This window comes from Pseudorasbora parva, chromosome 10 (genome assembly GCF_024679245.1).
Source record: "Pseudorasbora parva isolate DD20220531a chromosome 10, ASM2467924v1, whole genome shotgun sequence".
NCBI classification, from domain to species: domain Eukaryota; kingdom Metazoa; phylum Chordata; class Actinopteri; order Cypriniformes; family Gobionidae; genus Pseudorasbora; species Pseudorasbora parva.
Genome location: NC_090181.1, coordinates 14697942 through 14710947, shown reverse-complemented (window position 1 = coordinate 14710947; position 13006 = coordinate 14697942). Strand labels below are relative to the sequence as shown.

At 39.2% G+C, this 13006-nt stretch overlaps 1 protein-coding gene across 1 annotated transcript in view; it reads left to right on the top strand.

Annotated features, from left to right (window-relative positions):
• ltk (leukocyte receptor tyrosine kinase) overlaps positions 1-13001 on the top strand; it is a 54852-nt gene extending 41851 nt beyond the window's left edge. The window contains exons 20-29 of the mRNA XM_067455266.1: positions 2843-3029; positions 4841-4931; positions 5016-5080; positions 5719-5848; positions 6832-6929; positions 7103-7195; positions 7301-7402; positions 7705-7839; positions 9838-9928; positions 10373-13001. Of these exons, the coding sequence (XP_067311367.1) occupies positions 2843-3029; positions 4841-4931; positions 5016-5080; positions 5719-5848; positions 6832-6929; positions 7103-7195; positions 7301-7402; positions 7705-7839; positions 9838-9928; positions 10373-11344 (1964 nt within the window). The 3' untranslated portion in view covers positions 11345-13001. The remainder of the gene's footprint in view (positions 1-2842; positions 3030-4840; positions 4932-5015; positions 5081-5718; positions 5849-6831; positions 6930-7102; positions 7196-7300; positions 7403-7704; positions 7840-9837; positions 9929-10372) is intronic.
• The last annotated feature ends 5 nt before the right edge of the window (positions 13002-13006 follow it).

The window sequence follows — 13006 nt, the reverse complement described above, 5'->3', positions numbered from 1 at the left end:
CTGCCTTCCCGGAATGCTGTGCTGAAGCATTGAAGTCGCTCGACGTCAAAGTGGAGGAATGAAGTGGAGCGCGGCGCGGACTATAACCGACAGAAGTGTTTACGGGCGTGCATTTCCTCTCTCACTCTAGTCACGCGCGCACCTTCACGGGAGAAGAGCCCGTACGGCCCATACAAGGACCTTCCGGTCTATTAACGTCAAGTCGAGCCATACTCGAAAAAAACTCTCAGAAACTTGTGAGAAACCGGAAGGAGTATTTTTGACACAGAAATACTCCATCAAACGTCCAGCATTAGTTTTTGAAACTTTGTCTACGTTTAGGATGGGAATCCAAGTCTTTAACAGTGTAAAAAGCTCAGTATGCATGAAACAGCATTTCACCCCCCCCCCCCCTTTAAGTAAGATTTTTTTTTTTCAGAATTAATACTTTTATTCAACAAGGAGGCATAACATTTTTCAAAAGCATTCGTAAAGACATTTATAACAGCACAACTGTTATAATAATAATAATATATTATGAAAGATTATGTGACTCTAAAGACTGGAGTAATGATGCTAAAAATTCAGCTTTGCCATCACATTAATAAATTACTAATAAAACACAAAATATATAAAATGTGTGCTGTTTTACTGCATTTGATGCAGCCTTTGTGAGCATAAGAATCCGCTTTCAAAAACATTATAAAATCTTACTGACCCCAAACTTTTGAACTGTAGTGTTCATACATGGGATAATATGAATTGCATGAATCTTCACCCCCTTTATAAAAAAACTATCAAATACATTCATGTGTATTACAGAAGCTTTAAGCCATGCTAAAAAAGTTAACTGCCATTTAGATCTGGGGCAATATCCACAGATATTTACTTATTTCTCATCATTCCGTCTGCTGCTCTCGCTGTTTATTTAATTTCACACTCGGTGTAATGAAAAAAAAAAATCTGGTTGTGTTATCTTTGGCTTTTTTTTAAATGTTATTATATTTGTACAAATTGCTTGCTTGTTTTTGATCTAACTACTATATGTAGTGTTGCACGATACCCCTTAAAGGAATGAGTAGGGAAATAAGACAGGGACTGCTATTAACCTTAAAACATGGACTTTGATATTAATGAATGTAAATAAACAATTAAGCCAAATAATTGTCAAAACTAACTTTAGCCTTACTCATGGGCTTTTTTGTAAATGCGTGCTGACCAGTATCTTAATTACAGTTGCTGCTATTTAACTTGTTGTGTGTTGTACTTGCAACAACATTTTATGTTTTAAAGAAAAGGTTGATTTTTCAGTACAGGACAGTGAGGGAATTTTGAGGGTGTCATAATGCACTGTCCCTATAAATGTGAGCATCTTGTGGAATAAATGAGGATATCATGAATTTTTTTTTTTTTTTTTTTTATGGAAATAAATGTATAATGCTTCCAATGCGCTGGTGGTGGTCCAACATACTGACCTTTTGAATTTACCTCTCATAAAGGGAAACAAAAAATGGTCAAAGTCCTTCTAGATTCATTTATACATTTCGTAAAAAGCAATGACTTGGGAAGTTGGGATGCACCAGCAGATCTTGATGATTATATTGATAATTGCTTTATTGCATATAATCACTCATTTTATTGGCTATAAACAGATTATGATAACATAATATAATAGCTGATAATATAAATATCAGTATTGTTTTGTTTGTTTTTTCTAACATTTTCTATACTTAAATGAAAACCAAGCATTAAAACATAACTTGTAGGCAGTAGGCTTGTTAGAATAGAAAGAAATCATCACTTTAATGTCAATAAATAAATAAATATGCATTCTAAAAAATCACTATTACTGTCATTTTCATTTAGAATCCTGGTGAACTCAATTTCCCAAAGTCTTTAAATGTGATTGAGATATGCCTTAATATGCCCTGTCTGTCACAGTGGTCTAACTTTATGTATATGCGATAGTCTCTCATCATTATAAATGCTTTATTTTTTTAATAACTATGCTTAATATCAAGTATCCTCATGTTTGATTTTAAAACAATATATTGACTTGTGCACTAACTGTACAATGCTGTGCCATGACATGTTTTATATGTATTTGTAAGATAAATAAAGACTTGTCATAACACAAATCATTAGAGAAGTGAAAATGACCTCTAAAAAGACATTTGAAGCATGTTTCTGAAAGAAAAGAAAAAAAGGTTATTTTGTATATTCTGCACATGATACTTCCTTGCACACAAAACCACCTCAAAACTTAAATATAAACAGCAGAGCACGATCTCTGGGTCCTAAGTTAGCAAAGCTCCACTGGATGCTAATTGTGTGTCTTCCCCTGAGATCTCCCCCATGTAGGTTGGTAGTCTTTGCTCGGGCTTTCCCTCTTGCACCCCTAACACCTGGTCAACTTCCTGCCGGCTTCGCTTCGCGCCACTGCGCCAGCAGCCCGACGGCAAAAGGGGACCTCTCACCTCCACGCAGCGCCCTCCCCAGCAGACTACCAACCTGCATTGGGGAAATGGGCAGCCTCCACTGAGGGTGAGTCCACCCTGCCCGATCGCTTGCTGACAGGCCCAGAGCTACAACCCTCATCTGAGGGGCTTTAAAATGCACAATTTTGTCATCTTGATAGAATTCCATGGTGAGAAATAAGTGCACATGGTTGTTTCTCTGAGAAAATTACCTTCATGTTGAAAGCTATTGAAAGACACTTTAAGGATGCATCACTTTCATCTTATGCACATCATACCCTGAGACCAATAATTATGCAAATTAAGCAGGTGGATTTACTCCTAAAGAGAACTTCTTAAAAGCATAATCACTTTTGCTGATTCCTTGTGTGTTTTTCTCTTTGCAGTCTATTATCGTAAGAAGAACCACCTGCATGCGGTCAGAATTCGTCTGCAGAGCCCAGAGTACAAGCTTAGCAAAATTCGCTCGTCCACCATAATGACCGACTACAACCCCAACTACTGCTTTGCTGGCAAGGCGGCCTCACTGAGTGAACTTAAGGAGGTGCCACGTAAGAACATCACCCTCCTCAGGTATCTATACTGTGCAGATATACGGTACTATTCAAATGTGTGGGCTCTGTAAGATTTTTTTAAAAGAAGTCTAAATCATGAGGTAATTCAAATTTTTGAGTGAACTATCCCTTTAACAACGTTAAGGTGGTTAAAGTTCAAAGCTGGTATCTGGAAAATTGCCAAGTCATTACCAGGTACAGAACACAGAATCTGCATCTGTTTGTTTTTTTAAATCATTTGGCCTACTTGTTTATATTCAAATGCCAAGTACAATGTAATGCTCTCAACTCCAAACTGAATGTCAGAATGGGAAAGAAAGGTGATTTAAGCAATTTTGAGCGCGGCATGGTTGTTGGTGCCACATGGGCCGGTCTGAGTATTTCACAATCTGCTCAGTTTCTGGAATTTTCACACACAACCATTTCTAGGGTTTACAAAGAATGGTGTGAAAAAGGGAAAAACATCCAGTATGCGGCAGTCCTGTGGGTGAAAATGCCTTGTTGATGCTAGAGGTCAGAGGAGAATGGGCTGACTGATTCAAGCTAATAGAAGAGCAACTTTGACTGAAATAACCACTCGTTACAACCGAGGTATGCAGCAAAGCATTTGTGAAAGTCACAACATGCATAACCTTGAGGCTGATGGGCTACAACAGCAGAAGACCCCACCGCGTACCACTCATCCCCACTACAAATAGGAAAAAGAGGCTACAATTCGCACAAGCTCACCAAAATTGGACAGTTGAAGACTTGAAAAATGTTGTCTAATGTGTCTCGATTTCTGTTGAGACATTCAGATGGTAGAGTCAGAATTTGGCGTAAACAGAATGAGAACATGGATCCATCATGCCTTGTTACCACTGTGCAGGCTGGTGGTGGTGGTGTAATGGTGTGGGGGATGTTTTATTAGCACACTTTAGGCCGCTTAGTGCCAATTGGGTATCGTTTAAATGACATGGACTACCTGAGCATTGTTTCTGTCCATGTCCATCCCTTTATGACCACCATGTACCCATCCTCTAATGGCTATTTCCATCAGGATAATGCACCATGTCAAAGCTTGAACCATTTCAAAATGGTTTCTTGAACATGACAATGAGTTCACTGTACTAAAATGGCCCCCACAGTCAACAGATCTCAACCCAATAGAGCATCTTTGGGATGTGGTGGAACGGGAGCTTCGTGCCCTGGATGTGCATCCCACAATTGATTTCTCCTTCTTCCAAGAATCGTTGTTAAAGTCCAGATTATCTTGATGGTTCTACAGATTATTTTATCAGATTTCATGTAGAGTGAGGTGCATTAAGAGTGACTGAATCTGCTCGTAAGAATATTCAACATGCTGATTTTGCAAGATGTCCTTCACAGACGGGACTCTGTTGTTTTTGAATGGAATCTGTTTGTGTGTGGTGTACTTTTCTGATCACATTGCGGCACTCCACACACTCATTTTTTATCGTCATGTTTGTGGTCTCATACGTATTTTAGTGTTGCCCCAGCTTTAGAAAGAAAAAGTCTTAGCATAGTGGCTGTTTATGCAACTGGCCAAATGTTGCACTGGTCCAGTTATTATTAGTTATAATATTATTGTTAAATACATGTTGAGCTCTGTTGAAAGCATATCTGACATGTATAATAGCAAAAAATAATGTAGACTGATGAGCATAAAACAAACAGAAAATGTGCTGACAGTTTTGCACTTTTGCAGTGTGTAACAATCCTATTCTACCCGTAATATTCCTTCAATATTATTTGATGAAATGTGAAAGTACTGGAAATGTATTCCATATTTACACGTGAGTAATATCTGATTGGGGTCTTTGACTTTAGGGCTTTGGGACACGGTGCCTTTGGGGAAGTGTATGAAGGACAGGTTTTGGGTATGAATGGAGAAAACACAGCCATGCAGGTTGCTATAAAGGTGAGTGTTCCCAGATCTGCCTTTGCCTTTGAAAGCGGTTTCTGGATAATCATAATTGATTCTCTCTCTTCATCCTTCTTACAGACTCTTCCAGAAATCTGTTCTGAGCAGGATGAGATGGATTTCCTAATGGAGGCTTTGATTATGAGGTATGCTTGGCTGTAACATGCACGCACGCACACACACACACATACACACACACACACATACATCATTGCTTTGACCGCACATGTGTGTGACAGACAGAAAATGAACTCATTTTCATTCAACTCCTCTGCTCTCAGTAAAACTCACTTTAGGCTATGAAATCATTCTCTTTGCTTTTTTAAAACGTTTGTTACAATTAGCAGGTTAACATTTGTTGTTTGTTTTTGAGCATATGGCATCGTCTTCAGGCAACAGATGTTTTTCAGTGGTTCATAGTCTTCTGAGCAAACTGTGCTGTAATAATCAACATCATATCCTTCATACTTCATTTGCATGGGCTAGATCAGTGTTTCCATACCAGCGGATATTTTGATTTTCATTTGGCATTGACTCAGACATATGTTTTTCTTCGTTTCAAGGTGCTTTATGATAATATGAATAGTCCTCAATGTGCTTAATATTATATATAAACCATTATAAACTAAATATTTTACATTTAGCAATAATTGAAACAATAAAATATTCACAGACATCACTTAAAATGACCTTATTATTGTTGCATTGTGTGAAAGTCAAGCTGACCCTTTCTTCCATTCAGTTGTTCAGTTGGGTTTATTTCTTCACCCTTTTGTGCCTGCAGTAAGTTCAGCCATCAGAACATTGTGCGCTGTATCGGAGTCAGTCTGCAGATCCTGCCTCGCTTCATTCTGCTGGAGCTCATGACAGGAGGAGACATGAAGAGCTTCTTGAGACTAAACCGACCCAGAACTGTGAGTGTTTTTGTGTGTATACACTTTATACTGTCCTCTGTTTCCCAGTTTACTACACGTTTTTGCTTTTATGCGTGGAGCTTACTTTGCATTAGAAATAAAATCATATTAAACCATGTGGCATTTATTATTAGGAGAGGGAAGATAAGCAAGGGTAAAGGGAGTTAGTGCCTCCTCATGGATGATAAATATAAAAAAGTGACATTAAAAAGTGTATAAGTCACTCGTTTTTATAAAGTAAAAGTATAAAGTGTCCAACAGTTAAGGTTACACAACTAATAGGTGCGGTGGGTTTAGTGGGGGGTAACTGAGAATGAATGGGGGAAAGTCACATTAGAGGAGGCAATGCTTCCCTCGTGAAGTGATTGGATATGATTGATTATGTTTGGATTGGTTTGCGCAATAAATCCCACCTCTTATTTTTTGTGCACATTCTTATTGGCCTGAATGAAGACTGATGCCATTAATGGAATGGTAAATGTCCGTGTATGAATGAGTGTATGGATGGGTGAATGTGAGGCAACATGTAAAGCACTTTGGATGGCCATAGGGTCTGTTGAAAGCGCAGTCCAGTTTAATGGAAAGACTAAGTAAGTAAACAGCTCAGCCATTTCACCGCTGTCATGTCAAAATCAAACTTGATATGACCAGAAAACATGATGACTTAGTGAGCGATCAGCTTAGGATGTATATAAAGCAGAAATTAAACTTTGTTTTTACACAGTCTGACGCACAGCAAAGTATAATTCATTTGACTTGTTCGCTTAAGCAGGCGTTTGACGCATATGTAGTTTTAAGCAATCTCTTTTTAAAAAACATTTAATGCGCATGCGCAAACTACGCGTACTCTTCTGATGACAAAATTCGCATCACCGCTTGATGACTGCTGAAAATAAGTTGACAATTAGAAAGTAAAAACTTTGCCTCATTTTAAAAAACCACCGCACACCAAACGGAAAAATTAGCATCTTGTCTTCCCACAGAACCAGCCGTCTTCTCTAAGTATGCTGGAGCTTCTGCATATGGCCAGAGACATTGCACTTGGCTGTCGCTACCTAGAAGAGAACCACTTCATTCACAGGTGAGTTCTCACTGCCAAACCTGACTGACTTTGCCCTGAAATAGCCTTCATTGTCAAAATAAGTGGAAATCGCTCTTCAGTGAATATGTATACGTTATTAACTCACTGTAGCCTTTGTCCTTGATGTCTTGCACACATATAAGTCAAGCATGTATGTCTGTTGTGTGTTTCAGGGACATTGCAGCACGAAACTGTCTTTTGACCTGTCCTGGTCCAGAGAGAGTAGCTAAAATTGGAGATTTTGGGATGGCTCGAGATATTTATAGGTGCTTTATCTTGCATGCTTTTTATTTACTGATTTATTTATTGTAGTTTAGTACCTTTTGAGTGCAGGCATTGCGTTTTAACAAAGGAGTATTTTTGCATTACAGGGCGAGTTACTATAGGAAGGGTGGACGTGCCATGTTGCCAGTGAAGTGGATGCCACCTGAAGCCTTTCTAGAGGGAATTTTTACTTGCAAGACTGACACCTGGTAATATCAGTTTACTAAAAGACCTTCTTTTGTAAGAAATGGTTAAAAAGAATTATAGTTTATGCAAGTGATTAATGATAAGTGCAAGATTAAGGTAAAATAAATTGAAATGCACTGTGTATGTATAATTACTCACTCTTAAAAACTCTAATTTATTAACTTTTGTAGTTTTGCTGTGTGTGTGTGTGTGTTTGTTTGTTTGTTTGTTTGTTTGTTTGTTTGTTTGTTTGTTTCAGCTGCAGGGACCAGAGGCCAGACATTCGAGTTGTTAGTCATTAAATACATTTTGTCTCCATCTGCAGGTCTTTTGGGGTACTGCTGTGGGAGATTTTCTCTCTTGGATACATGCCTTATCCCTGCAAGACCAATCAGGAAGTACTGGAGTTTGTAACAGGTGGGGGTCGTATGGATCCTCCTAAGAGCTGCCCAGGGCCTGTGTAAGTAACAATAGCAGATTGTAAATGGAACTTAGCCCTAACCTGAACTTAAAAGGTACACTATGTTACTTTTGTCGCTCCATCGGTTAATAAACAAAACAGCATGTGTCAGAAAGAACATTATAGACGGAGCAACTCGCTGTTTATGTACATGTCAGACAGGTATTGGGCTACTCCGCAGCGGTTGCCGTCCCGCAAGGTATAAAATAATTTGAATATAAGCACTTATTATAGGCATACCATAGTTATTCAGGATAAGACAAAAACACTGTTTGGAAAATGTATTCATGATGTACTCGCAACACAAATTACATGGTGTACCTTTAAATCAATGTAAATATAACTAAATGTAAGTGAAAAATGTATTGTTAGAAGCTGTATACAGTGGGGCAAAAAAGTATTTAGTCAGCCACAAATTGTGCAAGTTTAATTTTCATCATAGGTACACTTCAACTATGAGAGACAGAATGAGAAGAAAAAGAATCCAGAAAATCCCATTGTCTGATTTTTAAAGAATTTATTTGCAAATTATGGTGAAAAATAAGTATTTGGTCAATAACAAATTAATCTCAATACTTTGTCCATATACCCTTTATTGGCATTGACAGAGGTCAAACATTTTCTGTAAGTCACCACAAAGTTTTTACACGTTGTTGCTGGTAGTTTGGCCCATTCCTCCATGCAGATCTCCTCTAGATCAGTGATGTTTTGGGGCTGTTGCTGGGCAACATGGATTTTCAACTCCCTCCAAAGATTTTCCATGGAGCTGAGATCTGGAGACTGGCTAGACCACTCCAGGACCTTGAAATGCTTCTTAAGAAGACACTCCTTCGTTACCCGGGCAGTGTGTTTGGGATCACTGTCATGCTGAAAGACCCAGCCATGTTTCATCTTCAATGCCCTTGCTGATGGATGGAGATTCATTCATTCATTCTTTCCTTTAGTTGTCAGTCCCTTTGCAGAAAAACTGCCTCATGCAACAAGCATGATGTTTCCACCCCCATACTTCCTAGTAGGTATGGTGCAACTTAGCATTCTTTCTCCTTAAAACACGACAAGTTAAGTTTTTACCAAAAAGTTCTATTTTGGTTTCATATGACATTCTCCCAATCCTCTTCTGGATAATCCAAATGCTCTCTAGCAAACTTCAGATGGGCCCTGACATGTACTGGCTTAAGCAGGAGGACATGTCTGGCACTGCAGGATTTGAGTCCCTGGTGGCGTAGTGTGTTACTGATGGTAGCCTTTGTTACTTTGGTTCCAGCTCTTTGCAGATCATTCACTAGGTCCCCCTGTGTGGTTCTGGGATTTTTGCTTACTGTTCTTGTGATCATTTTGACCCCGCTGGGTGAGATCTTGCATGGAGCCCCTGACCGAGGGAGATTATCAGTGGTCTTGTAGGTCTTCCATTTTCTAATAATTGCTCCCACAGTTGATTTCTTCACACCAAGCTGCTTACCTATTGCAGAATAAGTCTTCCTAGCCTGGTGCAGATCTACAATTTAGTTTCTGATGTCCTTTGAAAGCTCTTTGGTCTTGGCCATAGTGGAGTTTGGAGTCTGACTGTTTGAGATTGTGGAGGACAGGTATATATACTGGTAAATACCTGTATAGGTATTTATATACTGATAACGTGTTCAAACAGGTGTTATTAATACAGGTAACGAGTGGAGGACAGAGGAGCCTCTTAAAGAAAAAGTTACAGGTCTGAGAGCCAGAAATCTGGCTTTTTTCTAGGTGAGCAAATACTCATTTTCCACCATAATTTGCAAATAAATTCTTTAAAAATCAGACAATGTGATTTTCTCATTCTGTCTCTCATAGTTGAAGTGTACCTATGATGAAAATTACAGGCCTCTCTCATCTTTTTAAGTGGGAGAACTTGCACAATTGGTGGCTGTCTATATATTTTTTTGCTCTGCTGTAGCATTAGTGAAATATGCCTAATTTGTTTTAGTAATTATAATCAACAGTGTTTTGGATTTTGTTCCCTTTTAGTTATCGGATCATGACACAGTGTTGGCAACACTGCCCAGAACACCGGCCAAACTTCACTACTATTTTAGAGAGGATCAACTACTGTACACAGGTATAACAGAGTTTGAATTTAACATATTTATATTTTTGTTAAATATAAAGACAGCTATATATTGTGTATAAAGACCCATTTACATGGTTTAAGAAAAATATTAAGCATGTTATTACAAACGTTTAGAATTTAAATATTTTAAATAGTAAAAAAAAGTATTGGTGTCAAATATTTTATAAATATTTATTTAAAGTGGCAAGATGAGAAAGATCTGTACTGTCTATCCCTATTTTGTACTGAAATGTAATATTAAAACCCAATAAATACAATGTAAAAAAAAAAAAAAAAAAAAAAAAATCTTCACAAAAGTACATGCAGATTTGTTATTTTATTTCTTAATCTTGTAAACTCAAGATGTATAATAATCATCATGATTATTATATTAATAAATGAAAGCCCCTGACTTAAATGAATAGTGTTGTTTTTACTTATCTGTCATGCCAGGACCCTGATGTCATTAACACCCCTCTTCCAGTGGAGTACGGTCCTGCTGTTGAAGAAGAAGGTGGCACTGTGATCCGTCCCGAAGGATCAGGCAGTATGACCCCTCTTCTAGTGGCCCACTCTTTGTCTCAGGATGCTTCCCCTCGACCGGGCATCACTGGTGCAGCCCCACAGGCCCTCAAACCCTGTTTGCAGTTACAAAGGCCACTCCATATTGCACAGGAGGTGGCTACGTACCGAGAAACATTGGAGCCCTGTTGGGCTGAGCCGGTTCCGGCTCCTGGAGTCGGTCCAGGACAATGGCTTCAAGTCCCGGATCACCAGCCATGCTCCAGGAGCAGTTCTTCGTCAGGCAGCCAGAAGCTAAAGAACAAGACTAAAAACCTTTGGAACCCCACCTACGGTTCTTGGGTCTTGGAGAGCTTTGGACGAGGGAAGATGGCTCTGTGCCACACCCAGTCCATGCCTCTGTCTTGCAACCCCACATCCACATCTGCCCCATCCTCTACCTCAGAGCGCATGGACCCTGGAGTAGTAGTTAATGCAAATGCCTCAACGTCCCCACCTCTGTCTGCCGTATCCTCCCAGACCACGTCCAGTCCTACAGGGCCTCCCTCTCGGAAGGGTCCAACAGGCGCTACGGGCAGCTCGCTTGCTGCTGTTATGGACTTGGCGAAACTCCAGAGCTTCCCGTGTGGCAACGTAAACTATGCGTATGATGAGCAGAGCTACGAGACTGAGAGTTTGCCGGTAGTTGTGTCCAAATCTGTGGAGCCCAGCACCAGCTCTGGAGCAACTTCTTCTCTGGCTGCCCTTGGCTTGGCCACGACCCTTACCCACAAACCTCTGGTGAAGCGCCATGCTAGCTACGGACATGAGGATGTAAGGAGGTACACCCAGTCAGAGAAGCCAACGAGGGACAGGGATTCTGGCTTTTCCTTGTCTGAAGACCTCAGTGTCACCCCGGTGTAGCATTGAAGAACGATTCGATTGAGGAAACACCTCATTTGTTGTTGGGTTTTTTGGGAGAGGGGGAGGGGGGGGTGTATTTTAGTGCGCTAACTGCAGTGGATTAGCTAGTGGCAGAATGGCAGTTTAAGGCTGGAATACACGGCACTGGAATACATAATGTAGCGATGTACGAAGCACCGTTCACATAGAAGTCACTTTCAAACCAAGCAGTCTTCTGTTGGTCAACACAGCTAATCTGTTAGATCAACTGCATGGGGAAATCTTTCAGCCTCACATGAAAATCACGGTTGCTTGGATTCCTATAGAAACGACTGGATTTCACCCACAAAAATTTGACAAACAATGCTGAACAATGTGGCCGCACCTTGAGGACCAGACTTTCAAGTCGTACCGAACACTACAAACTCACACAGAAACATGATCCTCATTATTGGAAAGAATGACAAATCAAAACAATGAGTTTAAAACTCGGCTCAAAATATAGCCGTGTTAGAAAACCTATAGTGTTAGATATCCTCAAACTGGATAGAATCATATGCTGCGTCCCTATTCGTCTACTTATACTATGTCCTAAAACTATTTATACTTAAAAAAGAAGAAAAAGTACATACTTTTGAGTGTGTAGCAGTATAGTAGGCTAGCTTTAAAACATAAGATGCGTTAAAACCATGTCATAGTTGGCGTAATTATGCTATTTCAAATAGTAAAGACTCATAGTTGGAATTTATATGCTGGAAATTTTTTAAAAGTTCTTGCTTGTACCATGTGACCACTGTACCATCTGTCTGCTGCAGTCTTAATTTAGGGATTGGTAATGTTGACATAGAAATGCTTAATTCCTTGTCCGAGGACGGGAACAGCTCCAAGTAGAACGTCACGTGTTGTCATCTCGAAATTACGGTAATTACAGCATGTACAGCTTTGTCATAATTACATCTTTAACAGACCGCTCTGTTACTTACATGCGTCCTGTCACACTTTAAACTGCCCTGTCAATCACCTTGTCTCAGTTAAAATACTCCACATTCAATTTAATGTCCTACCACATTGTTATCTTATCGTAAGAAATGTACTGGCATGTCGATCTGCAGTCATGTGGAGAACTCTCCGTATGTGTTTGCATGATGCATTTGAAAGTTAATGACCAAACTTATCTTTATAAAAGTTTACAATGTTGTTGCAGATGAAATATAATGTGGATAACATTGAATAATATATTTTGTCAGGTCAGATACTGATTATTAATCACTCAAGCCCCTTAGGTCTCGCAGCTTGTTTGTAGTTTTTTTTAACACTTTTTGTTTGTTTTTAGTTCTAATTAAATCCTCGTCCACCGCGCAATTGAGTGCATTAGTGCACACTCTGTCAGCGGAGTTGTTTTTAGAAGTATTTTTCCAATTCATTTCTCCCAGAGGGATTTAATAAAATTCTTTGTTAAAGCGTTATAAGCCGTGAAGTGAACCAAGTCAACCAGCTATCAGGTGAATCATAACATTACAAACTTTAATATGAAGTACAAAAAAAGCAATTGAAAATCTGACAAAAATACAAGATTGTGTACTTGACTGCTTTAGTAAGGGAAAGAACTACAGTCCCATGAAGCATTGCGAACAGAAAGATTACATGGAGAATGGAGAAATATAAAACTGTTAAGTTTATATA